The 25,545-nt window shown below is 35.9% G+C and overlaps 2 protein-coding genes and 1 pseudogene across 6 annotated transcripts in view; all 3 read left to right on the forward strand.

The window, feature by feature from the left end:
- LOC130980196 (lupeol synthase-like) overlaps positions 1–15,405 on the forward strand; it is a 31,471-nt gene extending 16,066 nt beyond the window's left edge. The window contains exons 14-19 of one of the 2 annotated variants that reach the window (XM_057903848.1): positions 7,254–7,300; positions 7,397–7,540; positions 8,260–8,437; positions 8,590–8,670; positions 14,916–14,999; positions 15,112–15,405. In XM_057903848.1, coding sequence (XP_057759831.1) covers positions 7,254–7,300; positions 7,397–7,540; positions 8,260–8,437; positions 8,590–8,670; positions 14,916–14,999; positions 15,112–15,222 — 645 coding nt within the window. In that variant the 3' untranslated portion in view covers positions 15,223–15,405. Of the gene's footprint in view, positions 1–7,253; positions 7,301–7,396; positions 7,541–8,259; positions 8,438–8,589; positions 8,671–9,073; positions 9,433–14,915; positions 15,000–15,111 lie in introns of those variants that run through there. The other variant, XM_057903849.1, reaches the window with a different exon arrangement.
- Positions 15,406–15,531: 126 nt separating this feature from the next.
- On the forward strand, positions 15,532–18,150 carry LOC130980198 (uncharacterized; annotated as a pseudogene).
- A 22-nt stretch (positions 18,151–18,172) lies between these two features.
- Positions 18,173–22,681, forward strand: LOC130980197 (uncharacterized). Of its 4 annotated transcripts, none has more exons than XM_057903850.1 (10): positions 18,173–19,682; positions 19,860–19,947; positions 20,030–20,109; positions 20,204–20,271; positions 20,378–20,427; positions 20,543–20,576; positions 21,207–21,329; positions 21,614–21,671; positions 21,750–21,823; positions 22,186–22,681. In XM_057903850.1, exons 5-10 carry the CDS (start codon positions 20,414–20,416, stop codon positions 22,432–22,434), a joined length of 552 nt encoding a protein of 183 aa, XP_057759833.1. In that variant the 5' UTR covers positions 18,173–19,682; positions 19,860–19,947; positions 20,030–20,109; positions 20,204–20,271; positions 20,378–20,413; the 3' UTR covers positions 22,435–22,681. The 4 variants fall into 4 exon arrangements, with proteins under 4 accessions (XP_057759833.1, XP_057759834.1, XP_057759835.1 ...); XM_057903851.1 differs by having other exon boundaries at positions 20,030–20,092; XM_057903852.1 differs by lacking the exon at positions 21,207–21,329 and having other exon boundaries at positions 18,175–19,682.
- Positions 22,682–25,545: the final 2,864 nt, after the last annotated feature.

The raw sequence follows: 25,545 nt of genomic DNA on the forward strand, positions 1-25,545 counted from the left end.
ATCTAAGGAAAATGTTGAGAAAGAATTTGCAGAAAAATCGGAAGATTGTTTGAGCTCAAACACCTTCATGTTTTTGCTCCGTCAAATCTCTGTGTTGTTTTCTCTCCCTCTCCTCTTCATTTATGGCAATGCCGTCTTTTCCACAGCTCCTTAGAAAAATTGCGTCTTTTTATGTTTACGGGTGTTTTAGGTCAAGTTAGTAATGAGTTTTTTTTATTGCATTTTTTATCAAACTACAAATAACTTGCTTTATCTTTTCATAATAATTCTTTTCTTGCTTGCTCTCCTTTTGATCTTATTCATTCTGATGTTTGAGGTCCCGCTCCCACCGTTTTTATGGAAGGGACTCGATACTTTGTAGTCTTTATTGATAATTATTCACATTTTACTTGCGTTTATTTGATGAATAATCGTCATGAGTTGCCTCAGATTTATATTAACTTTGTCACTATGATTCGAACTCAGTTTTCCAAAGTAATTAAAATCTTCCAATGCAATAATGTTATAGAATATCATGACTCCAAACTTTTAAAATTTCTTGCTGAATAGGGTACTTTGTTTGAATTTTTTTGTCTCGGTACCTCTCAACAAAATGGCAGAGCTAAAGGCAAATACTATCACATTCTTGACTCTATTCGTGCAATGCTTATTTCTTCTTCCTATCCTGAGCGTACTTGAAGTGAAGCTGTTCTCACTGCTGTTCATGTTATCAATAGATTCTCTTTTTCTATCCTTAGTAACATTACTCTCTTTGAGCATCTTTATCATATTTCTCCCAATTACAACTCTCTTCGTATTTTTGGTTGTGTCTATTTCGTCCTTCTTTAGCCTCATTAACATAATAAACTTAAACCTCGGACTCGTGTGTATTGTTTTCTTGGTTATGGCACTGATCACAAAAGTTATCATTGTTGGGATCCTATCTCTCGACGTATTCGAATATCTCGTCATGTTATATTTTGGAAGCATCACATGTTCTCTAGTTTTTCCTCTTTTGAGTCCATTCATTCTACTCAGCCACCGTTTTTCACTAACTCCAATGTTGATCTTTTTTCTAGTAATGATACTACAGGTTCCATCTTAAGTCCATCCCTCGAGCCCCCTCCTTTTCTGTCTTCTCCATCTCCCGATTATTCCAAACTGGACGATGCTCTTGCTCCTGCTGTCATGCCTCCCCCTCCACTCGTTCTTCTAAGGTAAGAAATTCACCTCCTCAACTTCCTGATTATCATTTTTTTTCTATTATTCTTCATCACCATAAACCTAAGTCATTCCAAGAAGCCTCCACAAATCCAAGTTGGTATCAAGCAATGCAGAAAAAAATTTAGACACTTGAAAAAACATACACTTTGGGACTTGGTTGATCCTCCTTCTGATAAAAAAGTTGTGGGTAGTAGATGTGTATACAAGATTAAGACTCTCTGATGGTTCCATTGATTGTTATAAGGAATGATTGGTTGCTCAAGGTTGTTCGCAAGAGTATGGTATTGATTATGAAGAGACTTTTGCTCCTGTTACTTGTCTCTCATCTGTTTGAGCTTCCTTGCCATTGCTGCAGTCAAGAAATAGTCTTTCATTTAGATGGATGTGAAGAATGTATTTTTTAATGGAGATTTGAAAAATAAAGTCTATATGAAACCACCTTCAGGATGTCCTTGTCCTTTCAGTAAAGTCTGTCTCCTTCGGAAAGTACTTTATGGTCTTAAGCAAGCTTCTCATGAATGGTTTGACAAGTTCAGCATCACTATATGCAATTTCAATTTCACTTGCAGCCCCATAAGAATGCTCTCTTTATTCATAAAAGTGATATACTTTTGTATGTTGATGACATGATCATTATTAGAGATGATGTTTGATGGTATCTCTGATCTCAAAGCCTCCATTCACCATACTTTTGAGATGAAAGATCTTAGTTCTCTCAGTTATTTTCTTAGTCTAGAAGTCATATCCACATATGACGGTATCTATCTCTCTCAAACTAAGTATGCTCCGGATCTTCTTGCTCGAGTCAGAATTACAGATAATCGCACTGAGTTTATTCTCTTTGAGCGTAATGTTCGATTTACCCTTATGGATGGCACTGTTTTAGATAGTCCTACTCTTTATCGTCAGTTGGTTAGATGTCTCGTTTACTTGACTACACAACCAGACATCGCCTATCCAGTTTATGTTCTTAGCCAATTTTTGTTAGCTCAGCATACTACTCACTATGCGACAGTTCTTTGTATTATTTGCTACATCAATGGCACTCTATTTCATGGTCTTTATTTTCCTGCCAATTCCTCTTTATCCCTTTAGGCATACTCAGATGCTAATAATTTGGTGATCCCACTGATCGTCGTTCTACTATTGGTTATTGTTTATTTCTTGGTGACTCTCTCATTTTCTGGAGAGTCAAGAAGTAAACATTCACTACTCGATCAAGCACAGAAGTTGAATATCGTGCTCTCGCTAATACCATTGCTAAAGGTTTCTCGATTCGTTAGCTTCTCGAAGACTTGGGTGCTCCTCAGTCGTCCCCGACTAATATTTTTTGTGATAGCTGCAATACTATTCAGATTGTCCCATAATGATATTTTTCATGAACACACTAAACACATTGAGATTGATTGTCACTTTGTTTGGCAACATCTCCTTATTGATGTTGTTCGTCTCATAGCTGTTGGAACTTTGAATCAGACGGCTGATATCTTCACGAACGCTCATCATTTTACTTGTTTTCAGACTCTAGTATCTAAACTGTAACACCCTAACTATCGAAATGTCACGCTTTCGGCTGCGCCACTCTGATAGCTCGGGTATTCCGACGACTCTTATAATATTTAATACTAAAATATGATCATGTTTAAAACTTAAACCGAATTTTTCAAAAACATACATTCATACTTGCAATATAAATTACAATACTCCCAGGAAATACATATATACATACATATTAATTTACAAGCATCTCATGTCAGAATCCTATCCTTCTTACAAAACTTGCAAAGTTAAAGGCGAGAGAAATATAAATACTAAAACAATATAGAAATATTGTCTAACAGAAAAGAAATAAGCTCTTTCAAACTTCATCGTTCGTAACCTGAAAAAGAAAAGACCTGTAGGGGAGTGAGAACATCATTCTCGAAAGTGTTCTAACTATAGGGTTGCAGGATTACTATAAAAGGATACATGAAAATAAAACCGTTACAGTGATTAATAACCGCCTTATACATCTTCAAAACCAAAGATTTAATATCAAAATTCTGAAATTCTTTCTGGAAGAGAAAACTGTTAATTCTTCAAAAATTCGAAAGCCTTTCTAAAAGTCTTTTATAGACAGTATGAACGACCAAGCTGTTCCAAACATAGGTTCATTAAGTCTATGCTGAACCAGTTTAATTTTTCATACTTTCCTAAGACAAAAACACAAACCAAACACGGCCTTCAGCCCATCTCATAACCAGCCACGACCCTAGGCCCAAACAATTCAATCCACAACCAACCCATCACAATCCAACAGACTTTCAATCGTAAATACAAGTAGGAAAGGTCAAGCACAAACAAGCAGTTACATCAAGTAGAACAATTAACAGTTAAACACAATTAATCACATAGGCAAACCAAGTACAATATACACACCTAAACAATGTCACATAGAAGCATACGATGAATGCCTGTCCTAGTGGCTGATGAGTCTCATTTGTCGGTTATAAAGCCAACCCGACAAGTTATGGTAGCTAACCATTGGACTGTCCCTCTGTCGTGCATCCCCAACTCGAGTTATTCACAATCATAATCATAATCACACAACACCCACAGTGGTGTTTATCCACGGAGGCAAGCTCATCCGGAACTTTCACAGTGTCCGGCCACACTTATGACATAGGGTCAGTAGAGTATCGAGTCTCAACCTGGAGCACGTGGTGGCTAGCCACTGCTTCTACCCAGAAAAACTCATATCTCAGATAATTGGAAGTGCAACAATTACTTTATCAACTCAATAATCATCCATATTCATACTCAGCCATTCAGCTAATAACATATTCCACAATCAGCCATAATTCATTATCGTATACAGCCATTTTGGCTCATAACATAATAGCACTTCTACCATCCAACATCATCAAACTCATAAAATCATCATTCAAGCCATAAATCACTTTTTCTCAATCCAATTTACTTTGAAATAAAAAATCAATTCTTTCCAGCCTTGGCTTTAAAATTCCCATTCCTCAAATCATTTCATACTCATAAGCCACTTTTACTCATAGTAGGTTCCCTTTTCAAAAATAAAGCCACCATCAGCATCATCTTTCCAAAACTTCAAAAACCATGGCAAATTAAAGATCTCTTCTGAAATATTCAAAATCATCCATCCAAAAATAGGATTTTGTGACAAAAGTTCCTCGGCAGAGTCTCAAGTCTTTAGGGGAGAATAACATAATTCATTTCCTCAAATTCGTTTAAAATCTGTAAAACCTTAATTTTTTTTATTTGAATAAATAAAAAATAAGAATAGAATTTAAGCCAAACCAAGTCGTGTAATCAGTTACTCCAACCACATTTTCAAAATCCTTTCTTTTACTTAAACTAAAACTAATTTCAATCCCATGCTAAAAATCTGAAACGTTTCCAACGGCTTGGAAATCACTTTAGTTTTTCTAATCCAGAACTTTGAAGGATACCTTAAACTTTTTCCAAAACGTCGTAAAAATAAGGTTTATCAACTAAGATTCAAGTTCTTTCAAAACCACTGAAATTCCTCCAATTGAACTCCTCAAGTTAATTTCAAAGACATAAACCTTTTCACCTTTAAAACAGCTTAAGACACGGGCTACTTCTAAATGTCTTGCACCCAAAGGTAAAATACTTTTCTTAAAAAACAAAGGTGAATCATGGTTCTCTTTTTAATAATTCATTTTGAAACAATTCTTCACCTTTGTAAATAGTTTAAGTAAATTAGTACAAGTCTTAGACTCATAACTCTTCAAATAACATTTCGAATAGAATCTTGGATTTTAGCAGAAATTTTGATAGCACCTCCCCCCTAAAACATGGACTCTGCCACCCTTTTCGGGTCCCAACCAAACCATTCCACAACCCTCTTTATCGGTTCCAAAATCAAATCAGTTCAAAATCAAGTTGTTTCCAAGAGTGCATCATTATCAGATTTCAAGAACACCAATTCAAATTCAATCAATTTCCAACAGGATAAGCTCGATTTCAAAGCTTTTACAAGTCAACTTTAAAGCAGCGTTTCAAGAACTGTGCGTTTTACAAAACAGAACAATAACCCAGCCAAACAAACATTTATATTCATCCAAGACAACCAACAATTACATAAGACTTATACAGTCACTCAAAGGTACATTTTCTCATGTCTATATCCATATATAATAATTCCAATTCATAAAGTGAAGTTTTCTAAAAAAGCCCCTACCTCAAATAATCGAAACCCGAAAGCTACGCAACACGTCAAAACCCCTTGGCAGCCGCAACCTCAACTCCAACCCACTTCCACATCAACCACAGCAACTCTAATCACAACATAAAATAACCGAGACTCAATCTTATCGTAATTAACGCTGCAAAACCTCAGCATACGATAACATAGCAGTGACTACAGGCTTTTCAAAACGAAGATGCTTACTGCAACTAAGAAGAAATGACTGAGCCAAGTAGTGGCATCCTCAGCGGTGGTTTCGGTGGCCACAAAACTGCTCCTGGCAGCCAGAACAGCGGCGAGGCTTCTTTCTCCTTTGGCAAAAACAACAGCGGTGTTTTCCAGCAACCACAGATCTCCGACAACAGTAATAGAGGCTCCAGCTAAGCACCGCGGAGCAATAGTTCGACAGTTACAGAGGTAGACAGCGGTGACGGGAACCATCTCAGCCTCGGACCTCTCCTCTTCTTCTTCACGCACGTCGGGCTCTTCTTCGTTGGTCTCCATCTTCTCCTCTAGTCACATCGGTATTGACGTTAGTGAAGGGAGCTTCGTTGGTGGCACGACCAGCGACGAACGGCACTTCTCTTCCTCACGTTGTCAGCGACAGTAGCGACCTATCCTTGGTGCGTCCCTGACTCGCACGTTTTCTTCCTCCATCAATCGGTATCAGTGAGCGGGCAGGGTGTGACGGAAACCCCAACGACAGCGACCCACGTCCCTCTCTTCATTGCGTAGCTCTCTGTTTCAACGTCTCTCTCTTTTCTCTTTGTTGGTGCCGACGGCGACGCATAGGACAGCGGCTCCACGGCGACGGCGAGCTCGTGGCAGGTGTGACGCTCTTCTCCCTCTCCGGTCAGACGACGACGCAATGGAGGCGGTGAAGCCCAGCACGCCGGCGCGATCTTCTTCCTCTCCTCCTCCCCTTCTCCGCGGCCCCTTCCCCTCTCAGATCCCCCTGCTTCTCTCTTTCCCATTCTTTCTTTCATGGTGAAGGAGCTGTGTGTTGTTTGCTTCTGGATTTTAGGGAAAGGGTAACTAGGTTAGGGTTTCAGGATTAGAGTTTTTTCAATTTGGAAATTAGGATTTAGGTAAAATTAGGTTTAAGGGTAATTTTGTAATTTCAAATAAAAATAGGGATAATATAGTAATTAGAAATAAATTTTAATTCAACAATAATAATGTATGAAAATACTATTTGTTCATCAATTTTATAAATTATTTTTAATAAAATATTTAAATCCAATAATTAAAAATAATATAATTAATTTCTTTATTTTCCAAAATAGTAGTATTAATATTTTAAAATATTAATTATTTAGTCCAAATCATATAACATTCTTATTATTTCATAACTACTAACGTTATAATTTAAATATAGAAAATAACTCAATAGTTATGAAATTAAGTAAAATCTTCATTTTAATTATCAAAACTTGATTTAATTATTCTCAATAAAATAATTTCTAAAAGTAAATTTTCTAATAATAAATAAATTTGAAATCAGCTCATAATAAGACTTTTCAAAAGTTCTAGGTCTTACACAAACTCAAGATGGTATCCTTAACTCTCACTTGAAATTTAGGAGGGATGTTAGAGTATAATTAGGATCAAGTAAGATCAGTTAGTATCATTTATATTTATATAACATATCTGTATATTTATTATAGAATTTTATACTTTTATTGTTTTGATTCTTCTAGCACCTACATATACTCTTATACATTGTATTTTTGAATACACACTCAACAATACACTCTTCAAATTACTCTCTTCTAATAACAACAATATATTATTTCAATTGAGTGAGAACTTATGTGTATTGCAGAAATTCAATCCAACAGAATTCTTTGAAGACACTCTCATTGAGAGGGAGTAAGATAATTATTAATTATACTCATAAATATTTTGTTATTTTTGGCATGTTATCTTATTGTTCCTACTAATTGTGGTTCATGTTGAGTAAAATAGGTACGTAGAATGCACAGGATCAGCAATGGAAGCCCTAGCTCTGTTTAGAAAGCTATATCCAAACCATAGAAGAAAAGAAGTTGATCATTCTATTGCCCAAGCAATCCGCTACATTAAAAACACACAAAATCCTGATGGCTCATGGTATTGTAAATTTTTTTCTAATTTATTATTTTACACATGAAGATTACATTTAGGATTTAAATTAATATATATCTGAATTGTTAGTTAATTATAATCTAAGATAGATTAAATTACTCATAATTTGTATAATTAATTATAATTATGATAATCCTCCCATTTCTAAAATAACCGTTATTTTTAAACTTTCATGGAATATATTAATAGTAATAATAATTTGATATATTTAGCTATAAATAACATATTGGATTATAGATATACACTACTAGAAAAATCATTTTTATCAAGTATTTATTTTGGTTGTTATATGTTTTGTCGCTAAAAAGTTTCAGCAACAATTTTATAGTTGTTGGTAAAGATCTTTTTATTGGCATAAAAAATATATAATTCTCATTATAATATATAACAGCGAAAAATATATAATTAACGTAAATATAAGTTAAATAAAATATATAGTGATCATATAGTATTGTCACTAAAAATTTGTCATTAGATTATTTTTGTTGTAGTGATACTGAATTTCTAAAGTAATAAATTTTGAAATAAAGAGTGTCTATCTTGTGATATATTAATGCTAAAGTTAGTTGTTTAACTTGTCTTAGCCTATATTTGGTTCAATGGAAGAGGTCAAGATTATTCATTATATATTAATTATATCTAAGAAAAAAAATAGAGAGAGACAAAGTTCATAATTCACCACTATGGACAAAACACTTATACAGGTATGGTTGTTGGGGTATTTGCTATACCTATGGAACTTGGTTTGCTGTAAAGGGACTGAGAGCATGTGGAAAGAACTATCAAAACAGTGCTTTATTGCGCAAAGCATGTCAATTTTTGTTGTCAAAGCAGCTTCCTAACGGTGGTTGGAGTGAAAGTTACTTATCAAGCCAAAACAAGGTACCTTATTATAAATACATTATATTATTCATTTTACTTCAATAATGCACCATATAATATAGGAAGGTAAACAAGAATTGTAATAATTACTACTTAGTACTTGCTACTCACATAAGGTTCACATGTGTTTTAATTTCCTTGTTAATTATTAGGTGTATACTAATGTAGAAGGCAATGAAGCAAATTTAGTTCAAACTTCATGGGCTTTGTTATCTCTTATTGGTGCAGGCCAGGTTTGTAAACAAACTGAAATGTTTTGAAATCAGTTAAAATTTTAAAATAAGAAAATGAATATTATTATTTCTTAATTGATAATGTCACTATTCTATTATTGTATATTATTCACCAAATACTCATAATGAAAAATTTTATTTTAAAATTGTGTTTCATTCGCATTTCCTAGTTAATGTCACTTTTTATGGTATATTATTCTCAAGTTATTCTTATAATGAAAAAATTTATTCTAAAAGTGTTTCATTTTAATCTTACTAATAACATTATGCTATGACACTTTCGAGTTTCAACACGTGACTCTATCAGATAAAAAAGGTGTTCCTTATTATGGTAATTTTTTATGCTAAGTTCAAGAGGCCTTATTGTTAATAACTACATGGAATATATGATACGCCCAACAAGGAACCAAGCCAGCAAACTCAAAACAACAGCAGCCCAATTGAGGAACCAGAAAAGAATGTGGAAGCAGAAGATGGGTTAGCAACCGAAAAAGGCCCAACAAGTAAGAGAGAAAGAAGAGCCCCATCATGGATGAAGGATTACCATATGAACAAATAGAGGGAGAGCATGATAGTGATTCCATATAGGCAGTTAGTTAGGATCTCAGAGGAATAAAAGGTAATGGGTGAGAGGAGAGAGGGGGTAGAGAGAATTACCAAAGTGTGTAATGGAGTCATTCTCCCAGGACTCAAAGCTGGGGGTAGCGTCATTGTGATTACTAGTGGTTGCTGAATTTTGCTTAATTCTCATTTTTATCCACATTTCATGTGCAGTTTCATAATTTTCATTCATTGATCTAACAAATTGGTGCTCTCGTTGAGAGATTTGAAAATGGAATCAGGAACTCCACTGTCCCGCTTGGAGGATGCTTACCAACAACATCGGTCCGAGATCGCAGCGCTTCAGAGAGGGCAGATCGAAACCATTGCTCAGGTTGCGGAAACCCAAAGCCGACTTGGATCTGTGGAAACGTCGGTTAAGAGCATTGAGAAGATGCTCAAGGAAAGCTTGAAGCTCAAGCAAGCGATACCGGAACATGGAGAGAGTTTGGATTCTGCGGGGTCTACGGGGAACCTTCATCTGTCACAATGGCCGAAGGGAGTTCGGGCCGAGCTACCGGTTTTTAACGGCGAGGGAGTGGAGGAATGGACCTTCCGAGCCAGGGAGTATTTCGAGCTTTACGCGGTACCAGAGGCTTGGAGAGTGCGGCTCTTGTCCTTCCACCTCACCGGCCCAGCATATACATGGTACCGTTGGTGCGTAAATAATGGCATCACGTATACTTGGGAGGGATTCTTGGAGGCGTTATGCACTCGGTTCGGCCGCAATATTTTTCATGACCCAAAGGCAGCGTTGAAAGATCTGCAACAACATTCCACGGTCGCAGAGTACCAGTCCCAATTCGAAGATCTGTCCAACCAAGTCACGGGACTGACGGAGGATTGGCTAGTGTCGCTCTTTACGGCCGGGTTGAACGATGCACTCAAGTGCGAGCTCATGCTTGCAAAGCCTAAGACATATGTAGAAGCGGTCGCCCTTGCCAAACTTCATGAGCAGAAGCATAGTGCGAATGCTCTCAACCTGCGACCGCACAGCCACCGTACTACCGGAGGTACTCCTACCACTCTCAGCCCTATTCGACCACCATTGCTACGACCACCCTCGTCATCCGCATCATTGAAGTCCCCGGTACCTGAAAAGGGACCTCCTGGCTCACAGAGCGGAAGCAATACTCCCCATCGGCGACTCACAGCTGCCGAGATTAAACACCGACGCGAGAAGGGACTTTGCTATTATTGTGATGAAAAGTATTCGGTGGGACATAAGTGCAAATCGTCCTTTCTACTACTGGTGGGAGGTGAAGAAATGGATGAGATACTTCAGGGGTGGCAGACCGAAATGACTAACCCAGAAGGTGACTCGGCCAGCTTGGGAACACCCATTCCGGAGGAAGGCGTGGTGGAGATAAGCTTCAATGCCATGGTGGGGGTGTACCATCCAGAAACTATTAGAATTGCTGGAACCTGTGAAGGGAACCCGGTGATGGTATTAGTGGATGGGGGAAGCACCCATAATTTCATAAAATCAGCGACAGCAAGGAAAGTGGGCTTACCAATCACTCAAGTACCGCAGTTGAATGTGTATGTTGGTAATGGCGAGTGTATTGGCTGCGTTTCCAAATGCAATCAGGTGCCGCTGCATATGCAAGGATTTGGATTCCGGTTAGAAACCTTCATTCTTGATATCAAAGGAGCTGATATTGTTTTGGGTGCACAATGGTTAATGCAATTAGGTGATGTAACAATGAATTACCTGAATTTAACAATGGAATTCGTGGTAGGGGGACAGACTGTTAAGCTGCAAGGTGAGCGGTTGTTCCAGCCAGGGGCAATCGGAGGCAGAACTCTTAACAAGATGGTCACTGCCGATGTCATCGCTTCCTTCCTTCATTTAAGAGTGCTGGAATCGAATGAACTTGTAGCCACACCAGAACAGCAAGACCAACAAGTGCAGCAGGTATTGGAAGAGTACCACAAGGTGTTCCAAGAACCCACTGAGTTACCTCCACCCAGAGAAATTGAGCACCAAATTCACCTCCAACATGGAGCAGAACCGGTAAATGTACGCCCCTATCGTTACCCACACTATCAGAAGGAAGAGATTGAGAAATTGGTGGAGGAAATGCTACAAGCAGGGGTTATTAGAGAGAGTCACAGTGCTTTCTCCAGCCCAGTATTACTCGTGCGCAAGAAGGATGGGAGCTGGCGTTTTTGCGTGGACTATCGCGCATTGAATGCAATTACCATTAAAGATAAGTTTCCGATCCCAAATATTGATGAAATCCTTGATGAATTAGGTGGTGCCGAGTATTTTTCTAAGATTGACCTCCGTTCTGGCTACCATCAAATTAGAGTGCGTGAAAGTGACATTCCGAAAACAGCCTTTCGGACGCACTTGGGACATTATGAGTTCATTGTTATGCCCTTTGGGTTAACCAATGCCCCTTCCACATTTCAGGCTACTATGAACAAATTGTTTCGTCCTTATATTCGGAAATTTGTAGCGGTTTTTTTTGACGACATTCTCGTTTATAGCCAGTCTAAGGAAGAACACCTTTGCCATTTGCACACTACCCTGTCAGTGCTGCAACAGAACCAATTTGTTGCCAAACTTTCGAAATGTGTTTTCTGTCAAACCCAAGTAGAATATCTTGGTCATGTGGTCAGTGGTGCCGGGGTGCAAGTAGATGCTTCCAAGATAGCTGCCATAGTTGAATGGCCAAAACCAACCAACTTGAAACAACTACGGGGTTTTCTTGGTCTCACTGGTTACTATCGACGCTTTGTAGCTCAGTATGCGCATCTTGCTGCCCCATTGACGGACCTGCTCAAGCAAAGTAGCTTTCACTGGGATCATCTAGCTGACTTGGCCTTTGAGAGGCTTAAAGCTGCTCTTACTCACACTCCAGTACTTGCCCTTCCTGATTTTTCTCAACCCTTTATAGTGGAGACAGATGCTTCGAGTCATGGAATCGGAGCTGTTTTATCCCAAAAGGGACACCCCATTGCTTATTTCAGCAAGAAACTCAGTGGAAGGTTGTCGATGGCATCGGTGTATGTTAGAGAACTTTATGCTATCATACAAGCTGTTGCAAAATGGAGGCATTACCTTCTGGGTCGCCGTTTCGTCATTAAGACTGATCACCAGGGCCTTCGTGAGCTTATGAAGCAAGTGGTGTTGACCCCTGACCAACAGTATTACCTTACTAAGCTGCTGGGGTATGATTTTGAGGTGGTGTATCGGTCGGGATCCTCAAACAAAGTTGCTGATGCTTTGTCTCGACAAGGGGAGGAAGCACCACCAGTTTGCTTTCAAGCTTTCTCATCAGTTCAATCGGCTTTAATTCCTACATTGTTGCGTGCCACTAGAGAAGATCCAGAGACAAAATTGCTTATTGAACAATATAAGCAAGGAGAATTGCCCTCTGATTTCCTCTTTCAAGATGGGTTGTTGGTTTATCGTGGCAAAATTTGGGTCCCCGATTTCGAAGGCATCCGCACACAACTGCTTCAGGAGTTTCATAACACTCCAATGGCTGGGCATCATGGTGAGCTCAAAACCTATAAGGCTATTGGGGAGCTTTTCTTTTGGCCGGGTCTGCGTAAAAATATTCATAAGTTCATTCAGGAATGTGATGTTTGCCAATCAACCAAATATATGACTTCTAAGCAACAAGGGTTATTGCAACCTTTACTTGTGCTAAGTGGGCCGTGGATGGAACTCTCAATGGACTTCATTGTTCAACTGCCGAAGTCTGTTGGATACTCTGCAATCTTGGTGGTTGTGGATCGCTTTAGCAAAACGGCACACTTTGAACCATTACGAGCTGGGTTCACGGCTAGCACGGTAGCAAGAATTTTCATTGGGTCAGTAGTGAAGCTTCATGGGTTCCCTTCCTCCATTGTATCTGATAGAGACCCCCTATTCCTCAGTCGTTTCTGGCGCAACCTTTTCGAATTTAGTGGCACTCACCTCCACTACAGTACGGCGTATCACCCTCAAACCGACGGCCAAACGGAAGTCACTAATCGCTCCCTTGAACAATATCTGCGTGCCTTTTCTCATTCTCAACCCCAACAATGGGCAACCTTCCTACCATGGGCAGAGTTTTGTTATAACAGTTCCTACCATTCAGCAATCCAAATGACACCACACGAAGCTTTACATGGGTTTCCAATGAATCTACCACCAGGATATACACCGGGGTCCTCTCCAGTACTAGAGGTTGACTTGTTTTTACGCACTCGTGAGATTTTGAATGATGAACTCGCGTATTACCTGCACCAAGCTAGACGGCGCATGAAGAAGCAAGCAGATCGGAATCGGAAAGATAAGGAATTTAAGGTGGGAGATTGGGTGTTGCTTAAGCTCAAACCTTACCGGCAATTGTCGTTGTCTCGCCGGGAACATCCTAAACTTGGCCGAAGATATTTCGGGCCCTACCGAGTGAGGAGTAAAGTGGGGAAGACTGCGTATCGCTTAGAGCTACCGGAGGGGAGTACGATCCACCCCGTCTTCCACGTATCTATGCTGAAAGAGTTCCACGGCGCGCAAACTGTTGACGCACCCATCCTAACCGTGGCCCCTGCATCGTTCCAGCCAGTGCCGACGGCGATTGTGGGACAGCGCTCAGTCGAGAGGGATGGGAGGCAAGTGATGCAAGTCTTGGTGGACTGGGAAGGCTTGCCAAGAGATGAGACATCATGGGTGGATTGGGATGAGTTACTGAAGTTGTTTCCCGAACTCAACCTTGAGGACAAGGTTGTTCTCAGGGAGGGTGTAATTGATACGCCCAACAAGGAACCAAGCCAGCAAACTCAAAACAACAGCAGCCCAATTGAGGAACCAGAAAAGAATGTGGAAGCAGAAGATGGGTTAGCAACCGAAAAAGGCCCAACAAGTAAGAGAGAAAGAAGAGCCCCATCATGGATGAAGGATTACCATATGAACAAATAGAGGGAGAGCATGATAGTGATTCCATATAGGCAGTTAGTTAGGATCTCAGAGGAATAAAAGGTAATGGGTGAGAGGAGAGAGGGGGTAGAGAGAATTACCAAAGTGTGTAATGGAGTCATTCTCCCAGGACTCAAAGCTGGGGGTAGCGTCATTGTGATTACTAGTGGTTGCTGAATTTTGCTTAATTCTCATTTTTATCCACATTTCATGTGCAGTTTCATAATTTTCATTCATTGATCTAACAATATACAAGGAAGAATTAACGTATAGCACAACGACTAACAACAATGAAGTATATTTATCAAAAAAAAAAAAAAAAAAACAACAATGAAATATATTAAAAAAGACAACAAATAATAATAATAACTATAATATAATAATCTAATATCTTAATCGAATAAAAGAAAGTATACAAATAGTCATATCTCTAACATATCTTAAATAAGAGTTTTTTTTGAATTTATTTAAATTTTTGTATAGACTTTTTTTTCTCTATTTTTAAATTTTAAAATTTTTATGTCGAAATTTTTTTTTTAGACTTTAATAAGGATTGAATTCTAAATCTTTTAGTCATAAAAGTTGTTATTTGATATTATGTTATGAAATTATTTTTTTTAAAAACTTAAATTAATAAGAAGAGATCATATATATAAATGATTATATTTTTAACAAAACAAAAAATAAAGTTATTGTGCTAATTATATAATTAATGTTTTGGTGAAACAAGGCTAAGATTGATCCAACACCTATACATCGTGGAATAAAGATACTAATCAATTCACAAATGGAAGATGGAGACTTCCCACAGCAGGTAACATATATATAATATATATATAAGTTTTAACTTATTCTTAATCATAATTTTCTCATCAAACTTATCTTTATGTATAGTTATTAATGAACAAAACCATTAAACTATGCAGGGAATAACGGGAGTGTTTATGAGGAACTGTACCCTAAACTACTCATTATATAGAAACATATTTCCCATATGGGCTTTGGGAGAGTATCGCCGCCGAGTTTTATATGCCTGAAACTAAGAAAATTACAAGATTATGATGATATGTCAAACATGACTCACGGATTTTAATTTTATTTAAGTGATTAATTTTAATTAAAAAATACTATGAATAACTAAATTAATTATTATTATATATTATTTAATTTATTTTTAATATATATTTTATATTTTAATATATATTTTATATAAATTACTAGTGACTATCTTTTATGTACATGTAAGATGATGATGGATTCTAGTTTATAACTTTTTATAGTCTAGTTAGTTACTATGTAAAATGTGATTTCCGTGAATTATATATTGAATAATTATTCTGTCAAATTTCTACCATTTTTAATTAGATTTTTACATTAGTTTTAAATTTATAATTAGATCCTTTTAACAATAATATTATAATAATATTTTATTTATTTCACATCATTATTAAATGTGTCAATATATTTTATTAAATTAAAATATTTTTAAAATAATAAAAATATAATTATAAATTTAAAATTGATATAATAATTTAATTAAATTTTTAATATACAAATTTAATTATAAATTTAATAAAATTATAACGAAAAATAGAATAATTTAACTTTATATAATTAGTTGTCTACAACATATGTGTATACATATAACTTAGGAAGCGTTTCACCTATGCTACTATCAAGGTTGCGAGAACCGGACCGATCAATGAATCGGTGAAGTTACTGGTTCAATGGTTCAATGGTTCGATCGGGATTCAACTGGAATTCAACCGGTTTAATTAAATATTAAATAAAATTATTAAAAAATCTAAAAATAATTTTAAATATATTAATTTAATAAAAAATCGTTAAAAAACCGTTAAAAAACCGGTCGGTTTGACCGGTTTATCGATTAACCGGCCGGTTCGACCGGTTTTTTACCGATTTTTTGCTGACCAATTTTTGAGTTTACCCGGATCGGTTAACTGATCGGTTTCCGGTTTTTCCGGTTGAACCGGCCGGTCCGGTCCGGTTTTCAGAACCATGGCTACTATACTTTCTTGGCATTTCGGTCTTTCACACTTTAAATCATTCATATTTAATTTAAAATATCTAAGTGATCCAGGTGTAAGGAAATAATCTTATTAAGCTAAAGAAGTGCATGAAGAGCATGCAACTAGTTCATTCTTTAGATATAGTCACTACTAAAAAATAAGTTATTACACATGGATATTTCCAACGAATTTTATTCGACAAAAATACAGACAAAATTTTAGAAAATTTTTTTATCAAAAAACAAAAAAAAATTAGCATAAATTATAGACGGAAAAAAAATCCATCAATAAATCTATTAAAAAAATTAATTTTTTTTATGAGAAATGATTACAGATGAAAAATCCATCTGTAATTAAATAGACAAAAATACTGCATTTTATTAAATTATTATAGACAAAAAAATTCGTCTATAATTTAAAATTTTTTGTCAAAAATAATAAGTTAAACCTACTATTGCCCGAACTCTATTCACACAACACAAATCAAACGAAATAAACACTAAACTTCTAATGTGTCTGAAATAACAAACCCTAATTTCAATCCCAAATATCCAGATCGATCGAATTCCATGGCAAATCCTTCCTCATCTTCCTCCTCCTCGTCTCAATTCACCTACTCTTCCTCCGATCCCTCTTACTTCCCCACCCCCTTTCACCTTCAACAACCGCCTTATGCCCCCTCTCCCTCATCCCCCTCCTCCCACCGTCGCCGCTGCCCTCGCTGCTGCCGCATACAGCTATCCTCCTCCACCATCACACCACTACCAATTCCAGCGCGACGCTCAGCAACTCTTCCAGCGCAACGCCCAGACCATCAACCCGGAGGCTCTCAAGAGCGTGAAGACCGCCATAGCCAGCAGCGACGTCGACCACAAGACCGACGCGAAGCAGAAGGCAGTTCCCTGCCGTGCCGCCGGGTAGACGTGGGAGGATCCCTCGCTGGCCGAGTGGCCAGAGAACGAGCATCGCTTGTTCTGCGGCGACCTAGGGAACGAGGTGGACGACGACGTTTTGTCGAAGGCCTTCACAAGATTCCCTTCATTTAACATGGCGAGAGTTGTGAGGGACAAGCGATCAGGTTAGATTTGTTTTCTGATTAGTGGATTTTTAGGTTGTTAAAATAGGATTAGATTAGGTTTTGATTCAGAATAGCTGAGAAATGTTTAAAATAGGATTTTTAGGTTGTTTTCTGATTAGTTAGATTTGAGACATTATTACATGAAATTGGTACATGAATGCAAATTTTTTGAACTCAAAATAGTTGAAAAGGCACTGTTTTTACAACCATGTTAAAATTGATGCTTGATTGGTGAGTAAAAGGCATCTTTTAAAAATTGGAAGCAGCCTAATTACGTTTTATGTCTCAATTACAGCATGCATATAGAGATGGTCGTCTTGAGGAGGTAGTTCTGCTACATCTTAGAGCTGCAGATGGCGATACAGTGATTGCCAAAGATATCAGGTTGCTTTTGTGCTCCTTTATTCTATAGTTTATGGCTTTCTGCTTTCTGACTTTAGATTTCTTTCTGATATGTTTTTGTTCATTTACCAACTAAATACATGATGATATCTGCTACCAATTCTTTCTGACTTTTATAGCTAGTTGGTAGAAGCCATTATAGATACTACATGGTATATTGCTTTGATTTGGAACTCTGTATTCTTAAATAATTGGTCATTTAGAATTTTCAGATGTGTGTACTCCTTAATCCTTAGCCTTTCTTGTTAAAATGTTCTCCTAACTTGTCTGAGGATTGGGATTTTGTGGTGTTTATTGTTTATCCTAGTGCCAAGCTTGTGGACCTTGCTCTTGAATCTGGAAAAATTTATGAAGGAGAAGGCTTCAAGTACATACAGGAAAGTTTTGCCAATGGCACGTTGCATCTCATTGGGTTATTGAGTGATGGTGGAGTCCATTCCTGACTTGATCAATTGTAGGTGAGGATTGGGGGGTTGGAACATTTATAAAGAATTTTAATCTTTTGTTTTTTTTTTTGAAGTTTTTTTGTACTGATTCAAACAATTGCGAACTAGTAAGTACTAACAGATGCCATTATGCCAGGCTTACACAAAGACTCCGAATTATCCAAACTAGTAGGGCAGTACCACCGTTATCCAATGATGAACCAAGTAGATAAGCCACCCCCACCACTCATTTATTAATATCTTATCAACAGAAATATGAAATTTTTTTTAAAGAAAAATTCTTCAATAAATTTAACTAAATATTTATTTGATTTGTGCATCAGCTCAATAATTTTGTAGCTAGAGATCTTTTCTTTTCCTATGAATAACGGGAATCGTACGTATACTACTTTTTTGTCGATTCATCTTGAGAGTGGTGCTATAACAAACTAAGATCAAATGTTTCATGAGCTTCATTTTCTGAGAGGGTCCCAATTAGGGGATAAGTCATGAAAAATTGCAAGAGATCAATAATTTTAGTATAAGAAAATAATTAATATTGGTTAGTTAATGGTTTCTAAGTGATAAATCATAACACCTAACCATAACCGCCAAGTCCTGTCGTACATGTACATGCATGCAATTATGTTCTTTTACTAGGTCTGATTTGGTAATTTTTATTCATAATTTTCATTCATAATTTGGTAATTTTTTAATTTGTACTAAATTAATTTTCTGTTCAGCCATTATATTTCACTTTCATCTATGATAGAAAAGTATGCCATATTTCATGCTAAGGGATCTAGGGAGCTTAGAGAAGGCTTCAAGTACATACTGTCAATATTTCCTCTACAACTCTTAACTGCCATATAAATCATGAAGGAGAAGGCTTCAAGTACATACTATTATTTCATTTAGTATTTGGCATTTCCTTGATTTACCTTGCGTAATCAATTTTTACTGCCTCTGTCCTTGGTGGCGGGTTGGTCAGTTTGCATTAGCATTTCATCAATTCAGTTTATTGGCTGTAAATGCCTTTGCGGTCTTCTGATTTGCAAGCAGAATGTGCATTTTGTAACAGCAATAGTGGTGAAGTAAGTTCTACTAGCTTCCTGTTCTATTTCATATAATAATATCAAAATTCTTTGTTCACCATTTAATGATGCACAAGTACTATACACAATCATATATGATTGGTACCATGGTAGTATATTTTCAAGAACCGTGTAACCTATTGTACGGTCATATCATGTATGCCTCATGCTTTCCATTGTTTTCCTCCATTCTAAAATATCTGTCTCTTTGAGAATTTGGTATCTTGATATTATCTTATCAATTTTTTTAAGTCACAGATATTTTGAACGCGGAAAGTATATTACTTGAAAATATGAAAATTCTATATCTTTTTATCTGTGATCCAGTTTCATCCTGGAGCATGCTTGGCATAGTCAAAGAGTGTCAAGGGCGTGTGCCATGAGCATCATCGAGTATGGTTTGGCAGAGAGTACTTTTAGTTCATATATCTCATCTTATAAGTACTTTTAGTTCTCTAAAATTAGCAAGTAAGGACTTTTATATCTCATCGATCATAATTTTTTAGTTTCTAATTCAAACTAATATGTTTTCTAAAAGTATTTTTGTTTTCTAATATGTGGATTCTTGTCTTTTTACTATGAAGAATAAATATTATTCTATTTGGATACGTAATGCAATTATTTTTTACTTTGTGTTATCAACAGGTACTGTGGCAATTGCAGTTGCAAATCCAACTGATCTTGTGAAAGTTAGACTACAAGCAGAAGGAAATTGCCAGTTATATTAGAAAAGGTGGCGCTCTTCTGGCCTAACAAAGTTGGTTTTAAACTCAAATTATGTGATATTTAATATATCTGCTTGATTATATTGACAGTTAAGAGTTGTAAAGGAAAAACGCCAAGAAGTGGAGGCCAGAGCTAGGGAGCTTGATAAACAGGTGAAGCTACTTGTGAGGTTGTTGATTAAACACTACTTTTCTTTTTATTTTCAAAATTGAATTAATCTTATCATAATTTCAGTGTACTTGATTGAGCTGTTTTATTTGCAGGAAGTGGAAGGAAATTGTGGATGAGTGGGTGAGGTTGAATCAACCGGGTGGAACAGCTTCTCTCATGGGTAAAACCAAACCTCAACTCAAATGTTTTGGGACATTTTTCTTAGTTAAGGAATTAGAAATCCAAGTGTTTGATGATAATTGTTGGCGTTGCATTTACATTTGCAGCTGATGGGGACTCGCCACCGCTGAAAACCACCCAAAATGGGCATCATCAGGTCTTTCTTGGACCCTTTTTTTAATTTTTATTTTTTATATCATGATAAAGTTTAAGGCCCTGTTTGGCGTTATTAATATTCTATTTTGAAATTCCTTTTTATTTGTTTTTTGTAGATTCCTGATTTTGCATACTCGCCAAATCCACACAGTGAGTACTTGCGCATCTTATTCAAATCTTCTTTTTGTGTGTATCTCTGTTGTTTTGGATTTTGGAGAACAATAATGCTTTTCTGCTTCTGTATGCTGACACAGATGGAAGTTCTGGGTCTGACTGTATGCTTTTCTCGGTCTTTAAGTAATTTTCTGTGTTACATTCTCTTCCGCCTTTTGTTATTCACAATAGAAATACTTTCTTCAATACAATTTCTCTTATTAAAAGGTTACCACTGTTAGATCTAAGCTTTGTCATCGGGTCATTCTAGTTTTATTTAAGCTAAGCTTCTCTATGCTTTCTTATTTCAATGGTTACTATAGAGAAACCTGCTGTTGACGGATAGTGACTAGTTGATCCTCTTAAAGATGAGAAAAAAAGATCCCTTATTTGGGGTTATTTCTGTTGGATGCTTTGATTGTTTAACTTCCCTAAGCATAAATAATTTCCTGTCAATAATATTCTTTTATCATTTTGATATTAAGATATTGGGTATTGGCCTGTCTGAATTTTAAAACTAGAAATTCTGTTGAAAGAAACAAAAAAGACTTGTGGCTTTCTTTGCTCAACATTACTTGTAGACATGTAGTAGCATCACTAACTGAAAGATCATTGTGCTTGATCCAGAATCAGAGCCAGCTCTTAGCAGATCTATGTGGCGCATTGTACTGTGACATTGAAATCAATTTTGGGTTGAAAAAATCAAAATGTAATCCTGCTGCCGCTGCAAGAAATAAACATCTGTGCGAAGTGTGCATCAGTCTGTCTATTCATTTGTTTTAACAAGATTTGTTTCAAGCCACCAATTTATCTCAAAAGATTGAAAATTTGACAATTTAGCCCTTGAAGGACTAAACAAGTGCAACATCAGTTGCTATGTGGGTTTGGAAAATTTATCAACAAACTGAGTAAATCATTTGAACAAAATGGACTTATTTAGTTATTCGGAGGTTAAATTGTCTATGTTATTAAGTATTCAAGGGCTAAATTGATGGTATAAACAATTTATATCTGTCTCTAATTGTTTTCTACAGAGCTTAGCAAATAGTTGTTTTCCTGTTAATGACGGTCCTGCAGCAAGCCGACTCCATGGTATGCTATTAGTTTCTTTTCTGTAAAATGTTGCACGTTATTGGTAGCTACTGCTTTCTTACATTGACAATTTTTCAGAATTCTTCTTGCACCAATTCTGTGATGCACACAGCTGCACTGGAAACAGGAAACCTTTCTCCAAAGGCCGCCGGGTAATTTAATTAAAATATATAAATGATTTCGTTCTATCCCTTTCTTTAATTTACTTTAAAAGGATCATTCTGAAAAATATTAAAAGATTCAGAATTCCTGAAGAATTTAACTTGACAAATTGCATAATAATGAGAGAGTGAATTTTCAAAGACTCCTTAATGCCTTGTCCAACTATGTGATGGAAATGAATCTATTTAATGTAAGTCGTTTGAATCCATTTAACTGGTTTCTTGATATATGCAGAAGAAGACAAATGCATTCTACATTGTTGCTTCCATTTTGCTTTTGATGCTGCTGCTACTTTACTATCTCTGTATCTACTTTATCTACTTGTGATAAGGTTTTGATTTTTGTCTTACAGAGGGATGAAAAGGGAAACTCAACTGTTGAGGCGCATCTCTCAAACTGGCAGAAAGAAAAAACCATCTTAATGGATAGATCTGTTGCCTTCGGAAGTTCTCGCTTCTCCAACACTTTCAAAATCCATAGAATTTTACTAATATGTGACAGTGGTTACTGCACTCCCAATTTGGCCATAGGCGAGTGCAGTTGGAGGAGAAGAGCGAGAAAGACTGCCAAATCTACTCCTCGTTTTACATGTTTGTTGTAAGACAATTTCTTTATGGAGACTTAGCAAACACAAAATTTGAGCTGCAGGATTGAATTCGCCCTTGGTGGCTTTTGTATTTGATTCTAACTGACATTACTAACAAGAAAAATTATACCTTATAATCGTGTTCTTTTTGTTTGTTGAAACTTGATCAGGATCTATTTGTAAACTTTTTCATTATGTAGCATCAGTGTAAACTCCTATTGTAATGCCTTGCGTTGAATAATAAAAAAGAATTTGTCTGTAATCTCTTATTGTAAACTCCTATTATTTTGTAATTGGAAAAATAAAAAAAATTTATTTTATCTTACTGATGGATTTACAGATGAATTTTCTGTCTGTAATCAGAGTGTTAGATGATTTTTCAAGGTTCAAATTACAGATAGAAAATTTGTCAGAAAATTTGTCTGTAATTACAGATAAAAAATCTGTCAAAAAATCCGTTTGTAATTACAGACGGAAAATTCGTCAGAAAATCTGTCTATAATTACTGACGTAAAAGCCGTCGGAAAATTCGTCTGTAATTACCGATGAAAAATCCGTTAGAAAGCTCCTCGCCTTTGGAAAATGGATGGAGAATTTACAGAGGAAAAATCCATCGGTAACTAGTAAAAATCCGTCGATAAATAATTTTCGACGAGGCTTTTACAGAGGGACAAAATTCGTCAGTCGGTAATCAAAAATCCGTCTGTAATAAAGACTAAATCTGTTTGTAAATCTATCTGTATTAATTCATTTTCTAGTTGTGAGTCTATAAACATTGAAATCTTCTAAAAGGGCACTGAATAAAAATCCAAAATTATAAAACAAAATGAAAAATACATAAACAATCATGATTATCCTAAGTTAATATCCTAATTTTCGGTTTCAGCAGTCCACGTGTCACAACCTCGACTCATGTTAAATGGATGCATTTTTCTTTTCAACACCCGTATTTCACCGGTCTAATTTTTCATTAATTCATCTAACCAATTTATTCTGTTGATTGTTGACAATGCTATTATTTTGTCATTATTCTCGCTCTCATGGAAGCCATTAGTATGAGCAAAAAAAATTATACAACTTAAAAACAAACTAATAAACTATGGAGTACAATAAATTATTTATTATTAATTATTAATTATAGTAACATTAAATACAAATATATGCAACTGTATAAGCAATTAGTAACTGTATATGCAACTGTATAATTATATACATATAGATGTCTTATATTAATGCTCCCTTTCGCACAAAAGGGGTTATGTGAACATGTACCATAGATATTTTACTCAATGTTCTATTTGGCTGCTCACATTAATTATAAATATGGTTGGGCTGCTAAGTTGTTGTTACTGGATATTAAATAAAGAGATAACAAACGGATTTCTACATGAATGCATCATGGAGCTGCTATTCCTTTCCCCTAAAGTCTTACCACGTGAAAGTTTTACAATGTGTTGATCATCGATGGAAGTTTCAACACCTAATGCAAAGCATCAGACAAATGTGTTTGAAATTTGGCCAATTTGTTCTAAAAATTTATGCTGTCACATGCATCATTGATGTAAATTTTACCTATAAAAAAAAAGATTCATTCATCAGAAGGGCAAATTCTTTTTCAACAAAAGAACCCAATTCATCCGATCCCTCCTTTTTTATTACCTATTTTTTATGCATCACAAATTTTTCATTTGTCCAAACATCACCATTATCACACACAATTACTTCATTATCATTCAGACAGTCACAACATATATTGAGTATACATGAAAGATTATCTCTGATTTTGAACATGTGGTTGATGTCTTTCGAGGTTGGTGTGTCATCAAAACTTCTACATGAATGCATCATGGAGCTGCCGTTACTCTCTCCTTCTCCCTCCCCTTCTGACTGAAGTCCCCATTCCTCCCCAAGTTATTAGTAAATATGTATGATTTAAACAAAAAACCAAGACATCACATGTCCTTTCATATTTATTTATTTATTTTACTTGGGCCAAGCAAGCATGATTAAAATAGAACAAGCTCATTGCAATAGTCCAAAACAACAATGCAGCACATTCCTTTTTTCCATTTTTATTTGTTTTTTTTTTCAAAAACTATGAATGGCAAGAAACCACCTATCTTCAAGGATTATGTTGAAAAATAAACTTTAACAAGGATAACTTACCAAAAATATAACTACAATCTCCGAAGTATGAGAACCTAAATCAATCTAAATATGTAATTTGTAATATATTCTTTGGTATCTGAAAATAAAAGGAAAGAAAAAGAAACAAAAAAACAAAGAATAAGCACTCTCTAAATGATGGTAAATACATCACAAGTAAATCAAGATCAGCACAATGATTAACAATAAACTCTAAAAGATTATCAATTTAAACCCAATTTTAACAAGATCAGCACAATGATTCATAACAAAAAAAGCACTGAGTGAGGTAATGAGCACAAAATCAAGAAAGCTTAATAAAATTTAACATCAGAAAAAAGTAAGAACAAGCCAATAACAGTTTATCAGTACCAATTTAACATAGTTTTCACAAGGTTAACACAAAAATTAAAAGGCTTTAACAAAGATTAACAAAGACTAACAAAGTTTTTAACCTAATTTTAATAAACTCAGCACAATGATTAACAACAAAAAAATCCCTAAATGAGGTCATGAGCACAAAATCAAGAAAATTTAATAAAATTTAACAACAGATAAAAAAAACCCAAGAACAGGCCAGTAAAAGTTTATCAGTACCAATTTAGCATCAATCAATAAGCCAATGATTAACAAGCTCGCCACAATGATTACCAACAAAAAAAAGGACTGCATGAGGTAATGAGCACAAATTCAAGAAACTTTAACCAAAAAGTCAAGAACAAGCCAGTAACAGTTTATCGGTACCAATTTAGTATCAATCAATAAGCTAGTAACAGAGTTAATTAATCAAGAATAGGCTAGAACAAGCCAGAGTGCTGAGCAAAGCCAATCAACCAAGAACAAGCACTAAGTACTGACAGAGCATCCAATTAACTCAAGCACAATGTAAAAAAATAAAACAGCAACAAATCACTTAATCAATAATCATCAATCAATGAAAAACAAAACATCAATAGTGAGTATTAAAAAATGACGATCGCT

Source organism: Arachis stenosperma, chromosome 5 (assembly GCF_014773155.1).
Source record: "Arachis stenosperma cultivar V10309 chromosome 5, arast.V10309.gnm1.PFL2, whole genome shotgun sequence".
NCBI classification, from domain to species: Eukaryota; Viridiplantae; Streptophyta; class Magnoliopsida; order Fabales; family Fabaceae; genus Arachis; species Arachis stenosperma.

Excerpts from the sequence above, each read along its gene's own strand:
- LOC130980197 (XM_057903850.1), top strand. Across the intron at positions 21,672-21,749 it reads TGCAGCAAGCCGACTCCATG|AATTCTTCTTGCACCAATTC; the intron begins GTATGCTATTAG and ends ACAATTTTTCAG. Across the intron at positions 21,824-22,185 it reads CTTTCTCCAAAGGCCGCCGG|AGGGATGAAAAGGGAAACTC; the intron begins GTAATTTAATTA and ends TTTGTCTTACAG.